Below are 14,552 nucleotides of genomic sequence, written 5' to 3' on the forward strand. Positions count from 1 at the left end.
ATATTTATAGTTTTATCTCATACATCTAAGTTGATGATGCATTCTGAGTTACTTTTGTGTGTGGTGTTAGGGGTCCATTTTTATTCCTCTGTGTTTGATATCAGTTGTCCTAGCACTGTTCGTTTTTCCCCTCATTAAATTGTCTTGGCACCCTTGTTGGAAATCAGTTGATCCTAATTGTCTGGGTTTATTTCTGGACTGTCAATTCTAGTCCAACGATTTACATGTCTGTCCTTCCATCAGTACGACAGTACACACTGTCTGTTACCATAGCTTTATAGTGAGCTTTGTTGTGTTGTTATTTTGCAGTACTGGGGGTTGAACCAGGGGTGCTCCACCACTGAGCTATACCCCCAGCCCTTTAGATTTTTTATTTTGAGACAGAGTTTCACGAAGTTGCTGAGGTTGGCCTGGAACTTGCCATTCTCCTGTCTCCACCTCCCTAGTAACAGGGATTACAGTGGCATGTCACCAAGCCAGCTAAGATCTCCATTGGTTTTAACAATGCCCTTGGACGAGGCATTTGTAAAGCTCTGATCCAAATACAGCCCATGCCCCTGGGCAGAGCTGTGAAGCTCCTGGTTCTCACCGCTGCCTCCCTCCAGGCAAACCCCATGCCCCACTGCATCCGAAACAGGGAGTGGACCTGCTTTCCCTAGCATGATGCCCTGCTCTAGATGTGGGCACTAGGGGATGACAGCCCTTGGTCTCAGCATGTCCCTCCTGGGCTGGAGCCTGGCCCTGTGACCTAGCTGGGGTCGGGCCTTCAGGGTCCAGGTGTTCCCAACCTGCCCCACTGGGGTAGAGCAGCTGCCCTCCACGGGGCCTGTGCAAGGAATTCCTCTCTGTTCTACCTGTTTGCAATAGAGATTCTGCCGCACAGGGCTGGGGCAGTGTGGAAGGCCAGTGGCCTCCACATCCAGGTGAAGGTGCAGACCAGTCTAGGAGCTGGGAGGGAGCCTGTGTCATCTGGCAGCATCTGCACAGAGTAGAGCAGCCCAAAGGAAACATTCCTAGTGCAGAACTGGGGTAAAGGGGAGATGCGTGGATTTTTTTAATGACACCAAGTCCGTATCACTTCTTACACCAGTTCTGCAATTCCCTGACTCCAGCCAAATGTCCAACAGCTCGATTCAGTTCTGGCTCCAACCCCCCCAGCATTTATGCAGACCCCATGGGTCAAGGGCTCACTTCCACAAACTGCCCCCACTTCATACACCAGCCACCCTGGGTACCCAGGTTACCCTCACTTCTGCCAGGCCGCCAACGAATTCAGGGGCTCCCATGACCCCCTCCTCTTTCAGAATTCACTAGAACAGTTTACAGAACTTAGGTGAATGCTTCACCTGCCATCCGGGGTCTGTTATAAAGGACACAGCCCAGGAAGAGGCTGGCATGAGAACAGCACCGTGTACAGTGGAGAGAGGGGCACGAGGGCCTCCTGCCCTCTCCAGCCACCCATCCCAACACCACATGGCGTTCAGCAACCCAGAAGCTCCCAGCCCTGCTGTTGAGGGGTTTCTGTGGCAGTCTCACTGCACAGCCATGATCGACCAAATCACTGGTCCCTGTGATGGAACTCCATCTCCAGCCCCTCTCCCCACCTTGGAGGTTGGGAGGGAGAGATGAAGGGCCCAACCCTCTGACCTTGTGCTGGGGCATCTAGATGGCTCCCCATCCCAGAAGTCCCCCTCCACAATGAGCCACCTCATTAGCATAAACTCCGGCATGGCTAATAGGGATTTGTCCTGAGCAATCCAGGCCACTACCACTCAGGAAATACTGAGGGTTTTAGGAGCTTCATGCTGGGAACCAGGGACAGAGACCAAATATATACTGTGGGCCTCCCTATGATGGGTTCTGTGTCCTGGATTCCACCAATTTGAAAACACCCAGCAGGGGGGACTGCACCTGTCCTGATGCACAGACTTTGTTATTATTCCCTGGACGTCACAGTGTGGCAGCTGTTTCATAGCATTTACTGGGTATTAGGTAGGATAAGACATTTAGAGAAGACTCAAGGGATAGGGGAGGATTGTATAGTTCTGTACAAACACTACACCATTTATAGAGACTTCACCCGTGGATTTTGGTATCATGGGGGTCCTGGAAGCAAGCCCCACCCTTCAGATACTAAAGGATCACTGTTTTGTTGTTGTTGTTGTTGTTGTTGTTGTTTTTTAATGTGCCACTTCAGGTAAGAGAGTGGATTATTACTCAGTACCACGGGCATATTCTTGTGAAAAGTGGTAGATTTTCTCAAATGAATATCTCTCCATTTACTATATGCCCTTAAAATACTTTCTAGAGACTTTTTTATTGTCCTGATTCTGGAGATTGAACCCCAGGGCCTTGCTGACGCTACGCAAGTTCTCAAATGCTGAGCTGTAACCCCAGCACACCCTCTTTTAGGCAGGGTCTCAAACTTGGGAACCTCCTGCCTCAGCCTCCCAAGTAGCCTGGATTATGGGTGTGTGCCACCCACGGGGCTGGAGAGTTTCAGTGATTGTTTCTTTTGGGAAAAAAAAAATAATAATCTTTACCCTTGAAATTGTTTTGCTGGGGAGAGTCCATCAAACCTGCACCCATGGTTCCCACCCCTGGATACTCAAGATCCCATTCAGTTAAGGGGCACACTCCAGCCTGCAGTGTGCCAGCCTGCCTCCTGGAACGCAGTCAAGAATGGGACAGGCGGCCACAGCTTACTTACGTGGTGGGGTTGCCAGCTGGGTACCGCGCACGTGCGCACACACATACCCCCTAGAGGTTGTGTTGAGGTAGACAGGGAATAAGAAGGAGGCAGAGAGGAGACAAAAGGAAGGACAAGGACATAAATTTGTAATCCAGAAGCTCCACAGACTTTTCCAGGCTGGTCTCGACTCTCAGCATATCATTCCTGAGAAATCTGTAAATCCCTGCATGTTTAACCCCAACAGAGAGATCTGATATTTTGGGAAACCTATAAATTAGGGGACTCTCCAGTGTTACTGGATTCGATGATGAAAGCCTTGTCAGCCCAGGAGCCTGCGAATGACCAGACACCAGGAGCTGTCTGGAGACGGCTGGACTGACACTGTCCCTGCACACAGCACCCCTCACCAAGTTTCCTTTAAAGAGCTAAGACCCAAAATGCATCTCTCTCTTGAGTTGCCCACCTTCTCGCTTGATTGTGTATCTACTTTCTTAAATAACCCTCTGTCTGACTGGCTGAAATTCTTTGGGGTCACATAGCTAAGAACCCGGCTGGTCCTGAATCGAGTTCCCCCTTCTCTCTGGGAATTCCTCAGGCCCTTCCTTGGAAACACCTCTTCTCCTGTGACAGTGTTACCATGTCACCTGCTCCAGAGGTGGACAAAACATCAGCGCCTGCTCAGTAATGCCCAGCCTCCTAAGTGTCCTTGCATCCAGATCCTCCCAGAGATGGCAGCACCCCAGGCCACCTCTGCCACCTTGGGCTGATGCCACAGTCTGCTGGGCTGGGTGCACCACAGGACTCCACGGGCCCAGCTGCTGGGGGGCTGTTGCTTTGTGGTCCAGCAGCTCCAGCAGCTCTGGGCTCTCAGGATCAGCCCCGAGGGAGACACAGAAGGAGCCAGAGAGGCAGCAATGTGAAGGCCTGCCTGGAGTGGGTGATGGCTTGTGGCCTGGGACAGGGAGCTTTGGGGAAGCTCCCAAGGCAAGCCCAGGAAGCAGCAGCCTCACCTGCAGAGTCCCCTTCTGGGCTCTCCCACCTGGAAGGCTGGCCCAGAAGCCCAGCTGGTCACTCTTGCAATGTGACTATAGTTATAGGATAGGCAGGCCCTGCCTGCCCCCAACCCCAGCGACCCACACTGACAAAGGAGGGGAAGGCAGTTCTCAAAGCTGACACCCTCCATGGCCTCCAGGCTGCCTGGGGGGTTGCTGGCCCCCACCACTGGGAATTCACCCCTTGTGATGAGCCTCAGGAAAAAGAGGAAGGAAAGGAGGGGAACAGAGGGAGGGCAGACGGAGCGCCAAGAACCCTCACTGGCCAGGCTTCTGCAGGGGGAGCTGCTTGGGTCCGGAAGAGGGCCACGTCTGGGTGGGAGAGCATTGCTTTGGGCAGTCTACTGACTATTGCATGTGTGCAAATGGGGAGGCCCCACAGAAGTGTGGGTCCTCTTCCCTCTGCCAGGCCGTGTTGCCCTCCCAGGGCTGTCCCCACTTGCAGGGAACAGACACTAGGCTGAAGTACCGGAGGACTGGACATTGCAGAGGCTGCCCACAGAGCAGCCTGGAGCTTGGCAGGCTGGCCCTGCTAATGGCAGTGCTGGGTAGCTACTACTCAGTTCCTCCGCTACCTGGGGCCACATCCTGTGCCATGAACTTTCCACACAAGGTCTTGCTCAGTCTACAGCATAGTCTCCCCACTGTACAGCTCAGATTTCAGGCCCAAGGTCGTACCAGGTGTGAAAAACAGCACCCAAGCTTGAGCCCCAAAGTCTCCTCACTCCTACACTCACCCCAAGGATCCCACTGCTTACAAGATCTAGCTGCTCAGACCACCACAGTTGCAGAACTACTGGACTTTCCCTGTCCACTATAGATGGAGCCATGGCCATCTCTCACTGGGTACCAAACCCTGGCAGAACGGAATTAGGAGCTGCTTTTGCTAAAATCACTTGACTCTTCACTTGGGTTGTCAGATGACCAATGGGTAATGAATTACAGGATAAAACTTGGCATATCTGCCTTCAGCTTGTGTCTCTCACTTCCATTACCTCAAACTTTGGGTCAGGTACCAGCTCAGCTCCACACGCATGCCAATCACTCAGGAAGTGGAATATGAGGTTCATGGGCCCTAAATTGACCTAACCTATCTTGTCTTCCTTTAAGACTGAGGACAGCGTAACAAGAGATATTTTCAAGCTTTGCAGGGACAGTCAACTGCCAGCCTTTACAGTGTCCTGTTCCAGACCCCCTGGAGTGGCACCTGGACGTCTCCAGAGACTGCCCAACACCTGCAGTCACTTTGGATTTCAGAAACAGCAGAACCTTGCAGACATTTCACCCTGTGAGATTCCCCTGCTAAATGGGAGCAAATGCCCTTTGCCCCCCCCCCCCAGTGGAGCAATCACCTCCTGGGAAGCAGATTGCCCCCTCAGGTGATTAGGACTTCCTGAAGCCACCATGCAGAACTGAGACAATGACCAAGGTGGCCCTAGCTACACAACCTCCAGCCATGTGCGCACCACCCTCGCCTTTCTTCTCCTTTTCTGTAAAACCCCGAGGTTTCTGGTTTCCATCAGTCCCTCAAAGACAGATCTGCAGTCCCCGTCCCTCTGAATTTGTTCTCCCCAGCACATCCACACTGACTAAGTTCCTTTCCTGCCCTTTGCTACTGCTTGTCACTTTGATGGGCATATTGGGACAGTGGCCACACCTGTTCTGTTGGGACCTTTGTAGCTGGAACCTTTGCCTGTAAGACAACATTGAGACAACAGGGATGGCCTGGCCACTGTCAGGGAGAGCCTGGCTGTGGGGACACGCAAGCAAGCAGGCATGACTGGCTGAGATCAATGCTGGGCAGAAAGGGGCCAGAGCCTGTTTGGGGCACACAGCTGCCAGCCAGGGCAGCCGCCAGCTAGACACCTTCTGTGCCCTCCTTCAGCATGCTGGTTCCCCTCCCCAGGCGCTCCCCTATGGTGCACCACCCAGGCCAAAGCTATAAAATGGGCCTGTGTGTCTGGGGTCAGCATTGGACAAATGCACCATCTCCACTAAGCACTGTAGAAATGAAACCAGCCTCCACAAAAGGATGTCCCAAGGTTCCAGTGAGGAGCTTCCAATGTGAAATGCCCTTTCTTACCAGACTGCATCGCTCTCTCCACTCGGTTAAGCCAATAGAAAGACTGTGGTGTCGCTGCACCAAAAAGAAGTTCTCAGGGACCTGGGGGGAGGCACTGTCTGGGCTGGGAGCCAGGTGACTGGCTCCTTCTAGTCTGGGGGTGCTACAAGATGTCCCACCCCTCTCTGGACCTCCATCTTCTGATTGACTCAGAGGGGTAGGCTGGTGGTGTCTAGGGCCCTGACCACTCTAATTTCCCACATCCCTTATTTCCAACTGGGGGAAGGAAAGGTCTTCCCAGAACCCAAAAGTATGCCCCAGAGCCTGTCATCCTGATGTGTCATTGCCTGGGGTACCCCAGGCTAGGACCCCAGTTATGCTGTCTGCCTTGGAGGGGAGGCTGGACACAGGCACCCAGCAAGGAAAAGGGCAGGGGCCCCTTTAAGCACAGCCTCACTTAGTCAGGCTGTTGCTATGTATGGGCCTAACTTCCTTAGCAACCACTAGGCCTCTTAGTGCGGCTTTTGAACAGGGTTGCCTTCAGCCATGGCTTCCAAGAAGAAGGCAATTTTTGGAGGCAAGGATTCTGATGTAAAGAAGAAGAAGGGCAAGAAGGATACCACCGTGACCATCAAAATCGTGGAAGGGCCCTTGGCAGAGGAGATGCGGGAGTTCTACCTTAACCAGATCCGAGACCTGGAGGACAGGCTGGCCCGGTGGGTGGGTGGGTGGGTGGGTGGCAGGGATGCTGGCGCTGCTGGGTCAGAAGCCCCCCTAAGCTTGGCTAGGGGGCCTAGCTCTGTGTTCTGGACTCCATGGCATGTACAGACCCACCTCCCCGAGGCCTGATTCCTAATAGCCAACATTGGGAAACATCAGAATTTTGAGAATGTTGAGAAGAGGAGGTAGCTCAATGACAGAGCATGTGCCTAACATGCTATGCCTGGGATTCAACCCCCAGTACTGCAAAAAAAAAAAAAAAAAAGAGTAAATGGACCCCCCTCCCCTACCCCATCTCAGCTCCCAGGGTCCCATGACCACAAGGCTGACTCGGAGCTGCCCCCCAGACCAGCCCATTCCCTCCTGCCTTTCTCCAGCCCCACGGGATCTTGCGCTTTGTAAAGGGGTGGAGTTTAACGAGCAGGCTGAACTGGAATGACAGGTGGGTGGGCCAGTCCCCTTCCTCCCATCTCCTGAAGTGGTATCCTCTGCCCAGCTGCCAAGTCCCAGTGTTTCTCCCTGCGCCAGTCTGTCGCCCCAAATGAAAACAAGGAGCGTTGAGTCCCCTCCATAACTGTGACAGTGGATCTGAGGGCCAGTTTTGTGTGTGCTGAGGATGGTGAGAAGGGATCCTCTAACCCTGCATTCAGAGATGGTGGATTTTCCCATCACCTTTCTTATTTCAAATCGAGCTTCCTCCAGTTATGCGGCACCAGCCCCAGCCTCAAGGTGACATTTACAGACAAGTAGGCAGTGGCTGTTCCCTAGAGTGACGCTGCAGATAATCACAGCTCACGCAGGGCCCTGTGCTGGCATCACCGCGTCCTCACGACCTGAGAGGTCCTGTTGCACTCCTACTGCATGCACTGGGGGACTGAGGCTCAGAGAGGGGAAGCCACCCCCAGGAAAAAGAGGCACCAGGATGACAGCCCTGGTCTGACTCCCACACAACAGGCTGCTTCCTCACTCCACAAAGGAGCCATCTGCTCCCTCCTCCCACAGTAGCCATTCAGAGGATGCTGGTTTGATAAGTTACAACTTCCCAAGTAAGGTCAATTATTCCACTTAAAACTAGTAATCAGTCTTAACAGCTACAAACTTCCCTCAAGCTGAGACACCAGACAGGATGTATCAGGAAAATGCATTTATCAGACAGTTATTGGGTGCTCACTATTTTCCAGTCTCTGACAATACAGAGGTGGATGAGGTCAAGGGTCTGCCAAGTGGAGGAGAAGGGCATGTCATTAGATCTTGACCACTGAATGGGACAAGAGCCAACCTACAGGAGGGCACCGAAGACAGGACAATGTGGCTCAGAGCCAAGAAGGCTCCACCAACACTGGGGCTTACTTGGTGAACATAGGTAGACAGCTGGTAGAGCATGGGTTTTTAACTGTGGGTATGTTGAGGAGCTGCAGAGCTGGCTGACACAGCAGGAGGCATTGCACCCAAGAGCCTCAATTTTCAGGTTAGACTGGGGTTCAAGTTTGGTTTTGCCAACTAGGAGCTGCTCAATCCTCTGAGCTCTATACATTGGGTGTCATGGTCACAACATCTATGTCCTTATAAGCTGTTGGGAAGACTCAGTATTACTCCACAAATGCACACCTACTAAATGCCAGGCACAAATGTTGAGGACACAGTCATGAGCAAAGTAATGGCTCAGCCCTCTAGGGCTCACGTCCTAGTGATGTACCTGATGCAATATGCCAAGGCCTGACAGCCAACACAGGGGCTCAGTGGGAGATGGGGATGGACTCAGACCATGAGGAACTTCAAGGGCCCCTTTCCTGGAGGGTACTTGGGAGAGTGGACCCTGGGGGTCTGGCTTGCCTGGCCAGACCCTGAACCTCTGCCTTCCTCTGACCCCAGGTACCAGCGGAAGTGGGATGAGCTGGCTGCGCAGGAGAAGCTGTTCCGCCAGGAGTTTGAACAACTGGCTAATAACAAGAAGGAGATTGTGGCCTTCCTCAAGCGCACGCTCAACCAGCGCGTGGATGAGATCACAGACCTCAACGAGCAGCTGCAGAGCCTGCAGCTCGCAAAGGAGATGGAGAAGGACGCCTTTGAGGCCCAGCTGGCCCAGGTGCGTCATGAGTTCCAGGAAACCAAGGACCAGCTCACCACAGAGAACATCATTCTTGGTGAGGAGGGGACTGGCTAGAGCCTGCGGCATGTACCACAGGTGCAGGGAATATATGGCTGGGTCCCAGCTCTGCCACTGACAGTATGTGTGGCTTGCGACAAGCACTTCTCTGTGACCGTTTTCTCACCTGGGAAATGGGAATAACATGGCTACCTTGAGTTAATAGCAGATGTGTGCAACTTTACACGCAGTGTCTCCCTCGAAGGTCCCTATAAGTCCTATGAAGCTGGAAGCACTATCCTCCCCATTCCCGTTTGTAGATAAGGAAGCATCTAAAAAGGGGGAGGGTCTTGCAAGACCACCCAGCTGGCAGGGAGTGTTATGAGGTTCAAATGACAGCGTGAGTGCTGGGCCTGGAAAAGGTGCTCAGTTCAGCTGCTGCGACACTACTGCTCTCATGAAGGGAGTACAGGACAGGACCAAGGGGGCCTTTCTGGAACCTGAACAAGATCACTGGGGGAGGGGGGCATCCCAGAAATGGGTGAGACTGGGCATGGAGTGTGCAGGGCCGGGGGACTGCCCTGCTGAAGCAGGACAGAGGGGCAAGGACAGGACGGTGGAGCCCCAAGGGGCGTCACTCAAGGTCGTCCAAGGCAGCCCCTCACAGACCCATGTCCTTGGTGGGCAGTGGGCAAGCTGGCAGCCCTGGAGGAGTTCCGGCTGCAGAAAGAGGAGCTCATGGAGAAGTTCATGTCACTGGAGGACCAGCTGCTGAGGCAGGAGATGGAACACAAGGACCATGTGTACAACCTGGAAAAGAAGTCGGTGCTGGACAAGGACAGGTGAGTAGGCTGGGCACCCCACTGGGGCCACAGATGCCAGTCTTCAGGCCCCAGCTTCTAATTGGGGAGACTGGACTAGGCCAGTGACTCCCCAGCCTCTGCTTCCCAGAACTCTGGCTGGGACTTATGAAGGGGTGAGAAAGTAAGATCCCAGCTCTAGTCCTCAGGCTGGACTGGAGAAGTCATGGATTTCCTTTTACCACTTCTTGTGATTCAAGTTATATTTATTTAATAGGTAATAATTAATACACTGCAAAGGTTCAAATTCCAGAATCCCAGAGGGTCAATGGGAAAAGCCTCCTGCCCGAGGGGTTTAATGGCCCTGGGTGCTCTGGAGACCCCTGCAGAGGAGGGGGTGCACAGGGCCTGCATCCATCTACCCGACCCTCCACTCCCACATCAACCAGGCTGAGGAAAGAGATCATCCAACGCGTGAACCTGGTGGCCACCGAATTCCGCAAAGTGGCCACCAACCAGATGTGGGAGACCACACATCGGGCCATCAGGGAGAACAGCACTGTGACCCTGAAGCTGGCCAAGGTGTCCCAGCAAGGCATGCAGCTGCTGCAGGAGAACGAGCAGCTCAAGGGCAGTCAGTGCGAGCTGCACAAGCAGCTGGAGATGATGGAGAACATACAGAAGGCCATGGCCAGAAGCAGCAGAGGCCACCAGAAGGTGAGCCTGCATTTGGCACATGAAGCCCTTGGGTGCCCACAGCCTGGAGGGGCGGGCCCAGTCTGGAGCCAAGTGATAAAGGAGAGCAGTACATTGAGAGGACAGGGCATCCTTGGGGGGGGGGGTTCCCAGCTCCTGTTCAGAAGTGGTGCTGGCCTCTCTGTATAGGGGGGCAAGCCTTGGCTGTGCCTAGAACTGGGGGTACAGAGTGAGCTGGAGTCCTGTGGTGGGTCTGGGAGTGGCCACCTTCCCACTCTTACAGATCATCCTTCTGCTGACTGAAAAGTGCCGTGAGCATCAGCAGGGTACCACCGAGGCCAAGCGGCTGGGTCTCCTGCTGCACGAACTGAAGCAGAGCTTCCTGCAGCTGCAGATGGACAACCAGACCCTGAGGTGTGCCTACCATGGAGGGTTGGGAGCAGGTGGGCACCAGGATTGGCCCATCCGCTTTAGCCACATGGCCAGGCCCACAACTTCCCCTCTCTATAGGGGCCTCAAGGTTTTGTCTGTCAGACAGCTGAGGCCTGGGTGTGGATGGGCTAAAAAGAATTTGCAGGGCCCAGGTGGTGCCAGTCACAACCCAGGAATGGGATAAGCTGCTGGCTCATCTCGCCCTGGACCAGGGACCAGAGAGACCAGCTGATACAGCAGCTGGGGCAGCAGCAGGCGGAGGTACAGCAGCTGCAGCAGGAGCTGACTGAGGAGCAGAAGTTTCGGGAAACCTTGGAGATGAGCCTGGTCCGGGCCACCATTTTCCTACAGGACATTCTGCAGGTACAACAAAGTAGGAGGCAGCAGGAAGGAGTGGAAGGACAGTTTTCAGAGTATGGCCACCTGGAAGAGGCCAGGCTGGAGCCAAGCTGAGAGGCCTGTTTTCCCTGAGAGACTCCTGGCCAGTCTGTTCTTTTCTGATTCTATAGATTTCAAAAATCCCTTTGAGTGTTGGCACACACCTGTAATCTCAGCAATGTGGGAGGCTGAGGCAGGAGGATCACAAGTTCCAAGCCAGCCTCAGCAATTTAGAGAGACCCTCAGCAACTTAGTGAGACTGTGTCTCAAAATAAAAAGGGCTGGGGATGTAGCTCAGTGATAAAGCAACCCTAGGTTAAATCCTCAGTGCACGTGGCGTGCACACACACACACACTCACAAAATCCCTTTGAGATCTCACAAGAACTGAATGCCTTCTTTAACGTTCTGGGAAACCTCAGGCCTCAGTGTTCCCAATTGGAGAATGAGTATCCCATTTCAGTGAGGGGACAATGAGAAAATAGGCACTGTATTTGGAGTATCCCCAGAGGAAGGCAGGACTTGGAACCACTGTGGGCCTGACCCCACCCCACCTCTGGCAGATGCAATCAGAGGAAAAGGATGGCTACTTTGACGTGGTATTCCAGCTCCAGCACAAGGAGATGCTGAAGCAACTGCTGGCCCTGCTCAGCTCTGCCATGGTCCTGAGACCCCAGACAGCTGCGTGTTCTGTCCAGGAGCCCCAGCCCGGTGGCCCATCCAAGGAAAGGTGAGCAGGTAGCCCTTGTGATCTCAAAAGCAGCAGCCATTGCCAGGCATGGTAACACACTCCTATAATCCCAGCAACCCAGGAGACTGAGGCAGGAGGATCACAAGTTCGAGGTCAGCCTCAGCAACTTAGTGAAGCCTAAGCAATTTAGAGAGATCCTGGCTCAAAACAAAAAATAAAAAGGGCTGGAGATGTTGCTCAGTGGGTAATGCTCCTGGGTTCAATTCCCAGTAACAACAATAAAATAAAAAAGAGGCAGCCATAGGACCCATCTGGAGGATATCCTCAGCTGGCCTGGCCCAGAGGCCTGGTTCTCCAAGGAGCCAAAGGTCTTCTCCTGTGAAGTGGAGGTAATGACCCCAAGTCCCTTCCCACAGGCAGCCCAGCGGCCAGCCACCCAAGTCAGCATCTCTGCTGCAGCAGCTGCGTGGCATCAGACCCTACCAGCCAGGAGATCTAGGACTGGTGCCTCGCCGGGTCCACATCCCACCCAACCCCCAGGACCTCAGACAGCTCTCATACGTCACCCGCATGAAGCCCTCCCGGGCACACAGTGTCTCTGAGGTGAGGGTGCCAGAGCCCCAAGGACAGTAAGGTGGCAGCCAGCCCTGGGTGTACATTGTGGCTCTGTCAGACTGCACCCATGTGACCTTAGGGATGTGACTGGACCTCTCTCAGCCTCCCCTTATGTAAAATGGGCTGAAGAAAGGTGTGGCAGGGCCTTAGTGGGCGAAGGCATACACACTTAACCCTGGGAAAGGGGCTGCTTGCTACTCCTGTGGTCCCCACCCCATTGGAGAGGGATGGATGGGATCTGCCTGAGAAAGTCTCAAATTCCAAGCCAGCATCTTTAATCTTACAGACCCACACCTCTGGCTCTCTAAAAAAACTCCAAAAGTTTAGTCTTCCTGACGTTTTCCTGCATCCCAAGTGGCACGCGGAGAAATGACCAAACCCCTATCCTGGAAATGGACTGTTCCAGACAGCCGCAGTCCCCATCTTAAGTCTGCAAGTGGCCTGGGACAGCCCAAAGAAGAGTTATATAAAAAGTGGACATCACAGGTGGGCATGGCAGTTCTGTGGCACAGCTGGTTTGTGGGCAGCAATCAGGCAGGCAGCTGTGTCCATTGGTGTCAGGGGCCTGGTGAGGCACCTTGGCTTCTTGCACGGATGTGGTCCAAGAGCAGGTCAGCAGCACGATCTAGTAACGGGGGCAGCAACTCCTGCTCCTCTGGGGAGAAGCAGCCCAGGACGTGGGCCTGTACTGCACTAGGGTGTGTTGGGCGCCCAATGCCCACCCGTAGCCTTGGCATTGCCTGTGGGGGGGAGAGGTGGGCCAGAGAGCTTTAGTGATGTATGTTGGGCATACCCCACTGGGCCACCCCTCACCCAGTGTAGGACAAGAGGGCAGACTCACACTGGAGTTGAGGCAGCTAATGCAGGAACGGACTCCATTGTGGCCCCTTCAAGGGATATGAGACAGCAGTTAGTGCTTTTTTGGGTCAGCACCCTTTCACCCCACCCTGCCCAGGATGGATTCACAGTGACTCATTCCTGGGGGACTGGGACAAAAGCCCTTCTCCACCCCAACTGGGAGGTCAGCATCCCTTCCCTAACCCTGAGCATCTCGGGGCCTCACCTGGCACTGCCCCCCAACTTCAGAGCCAGTTTCCCCAGGGGCTTGTCCAGTTCATCATGTACCAGGTAGACCTCTTCCGCAGTCAGCCCAAACAGCTCAGCTGGGCACAGGGAAACAGTGGTCCTGTTTACTGCCTATCTGCACAGGGGTGTGTTAGGCAGGCTCTCATAAGGAGGGGCCAAAGAGAACCCCACTTCAAAGGGAAAGAAACCGAGGCTCCCAAAGTACCCAAGTCATGCAGCAATTGGAGCTCAACAGGTACTTTCCACAACCTGTGTCCTCAGGGCCGGCCCATCCATGGGGACCTCAACTCACCTGCCTGGGCCACGCTGCGCCCATTGGCATTCATGAGCCGCCTCGGCCGGAGCAGGACCAGCTGGGCATCCCCGAGGGGGGCCAGGGCGAGGTCAGCAGTGCAGCGCTGGTCGCGCGCCCAGCTTTCTGCCACTCCCAGCCGTCGAGCCAGCTGCCCCAGCACCGCCATGCCCACACTGTGCCTCGTACCAGGCAGTCCGTGGTTCCCCAGGCCAGCCACCTGCGAGCAGCACCAGGGAAACTGAGGCCAGCAACTCTCACCACCCCTGACAGCACAGCATCCCCTGGGACCCAGAGCAGAGGACGGAAAAGAAGAGCAGGGCCCGAATGAGGACGAGGCGCCAAAAAAGGGCCCAGGAACCCCTGGGGGTTCCAGAAGGCCGGGCAGGCAGCGCGTCTTGGTGCCGGCACCGAGCTCCTGAAAGGCTGGAGCCCGTGGAGAAAAGGGTCCATTTTCTAGATAAGAAAACTTAAGAGTTGTGGGGAACTTTACCCGGGAGACAATGGCAGGGCCGGAGCCAGGGCCCCGATCCTCTGCGTCGCCGCTCACACCCCACTCACCAGCCACCGCTTCCCGGGGGACCGAGGCTCCAAGACACGCCGGCTCATGGCCCGCCCCCGCCACAGCCCCCAGCGCGAAAGGCCGGACGCCGACATGCTGCCTCCATTTAGGGCCTGGGCCCCGCCCTGCGACGTCAGCCGCCTGCGGCCAATCGCATCGCCCCCTGCGCTGGGGCGTCCAGTCCGGGCGGGGCCTTGCAGCCTCTCGGGGGCGGAAGAGCTGGGCGGCGGCGCGTATCGGGTCGCCCCCGCGCGTTCCGCGGCTCTGCGTCAGCGTGGCCCTGTGGGGTTCTTGTGGCACCCTCGGAACCCTCTCAGTCACCGGCCTGGGAGGCGGGAGCCTTGTTATGCCCTCGCTGTGGCCCTGCCTCGCTGCAGAAGCCTGGCGAC

At 54.9% G+C, this 14,552-nt stretch overlaps 2 protein-coding genes across 4 annotated transcripts; one reads left to right on the forward strand and one right to left on the reverse strand.

Moving 5' to 3' along the window:
- The first annotated feature begins 6,236 nt into the window (after window positions 1–6,236).
- Cfap157 (cilia and flagella associated protein 157) lies at window positions 6,237–14,242 on the forward strand. Its single transcript, XM_005320991.5, has 9 exons — window positions 6,237–6,522; window positions 8,399–8,670; window positions 9,301–9,454; window positions 9,862–10,129; window positions 10,392–10,522; window positions 10,753–10,903; window positions 11,481–11,647; window positions 12,025–12,211; window positions 12,510–14,242. The coding sequence occupies exons 1-9, from the start codon at window positions 6,353–6,355 to the stop codon at window positions 12,594–12,596; spliced, it is 1,587 nt and encodes a 528-aa protein (XP_005321048.2). The 5' UTR covers window positions 6,237–6,352; the 3' UTR covers window positions 12,597–14,242.
- Window positions 12,477–14,292, reverse strand: Ptrh1 (peptidyl-tRNA hydrolase 1 homolog). Of its 3 annotated transcripts, XM_005321169.5 has the most exons (5): window positions 14,163–14,292; window positions 13,602–13,821; window positions 13,287–13,386; window positions 13,065–13,110; window positions 12,477–12,963 (listed from the first exon to the last, which is right to left on the reverse strand). In XM_005321169.5, exons 1-5 carry the CDS (start codon window positions 14,256–14,258, stop codon window positions 12,781–12,783), a joined length of 645 nt encoding a protein of 214 aa, XP_005321226.2. In that variant the 5' UTR covers window positions 14,259–14,292; the 3' UTR covers window positions 12,477–12,780. The 3 variants fall into 3 exon arrangements, with proteins under 3 accessions (XP_005321226.2, XP_077904417.1, XP_077904418.1); XM_078048291.1 differs by lacking the exon at window positions 13,287–13,386; XM_078048292.1 differs by lacking the exon at window positions 13,065–13,110.
- Window positions 14,293–14,552: the final 260 nt, after the last annotated feature.

Source organism: Ictidomys tridecemlineatus, chromosome 4, assembly GCF_052094955.1.
Source record: "Ictidomys tridecemlineatus isolate mIctTri1 chromosome 4, mIctTri1.hap1, whole genome shotgun sequence".
NCBI lineage: Eukaryota > Metazoa > Chordata > Mammalia > Rodentia > Sciuridae > Ictidomys > Ictidomys tridecemlineatus.

Bases quoted from the DNA above. Each gene is read 5' to 3' on its own strand.
- Cfap157 (XM_005320991.5), top strand. From the start codon at position 6,353: ATGGCTTCCAAGAAGAAGGCAATTTTTGGAGGCAAGGATTCTGATGTA. The intron at 10,523-10,752 runs GTGTGCCTACCA...GCCCTGGACCAG, and splicing joins ATGGACAACCAGACCCTGAG to GGACCAGAGAGACCAGCTGA. The intron at 10,904-11,480 runs GTACAACAAAGT...CACCTCTGGCAG, and splicing joins TCCTACAGGACATTCTGCAG to ATGCAATCAGAGGAAAAGGA.
- Ptrh1 (XM_005321169.5), bottom strand. From the start codon at position 14,258: ATGTCGGCGTCCGGCCTTTCGCGCTGGGGGCTGTGGCGGGGGCGGGCC. The intron at 13,111-13,286 runs GTGAGGCCCCGA...TATCCCTTGAAG, and splicing joins AAGTTGGGGGGCAGTGCCAG to GGGCCACAATGGAGTCCGTT. The intron at 12,964-13,064 runs GTGAGTCTGCCC...TCCCCCCCACAG, and splicing joins TTAGCTGCCTCAACTCCAGT to GCAATGCCAAGGCTACGGGT.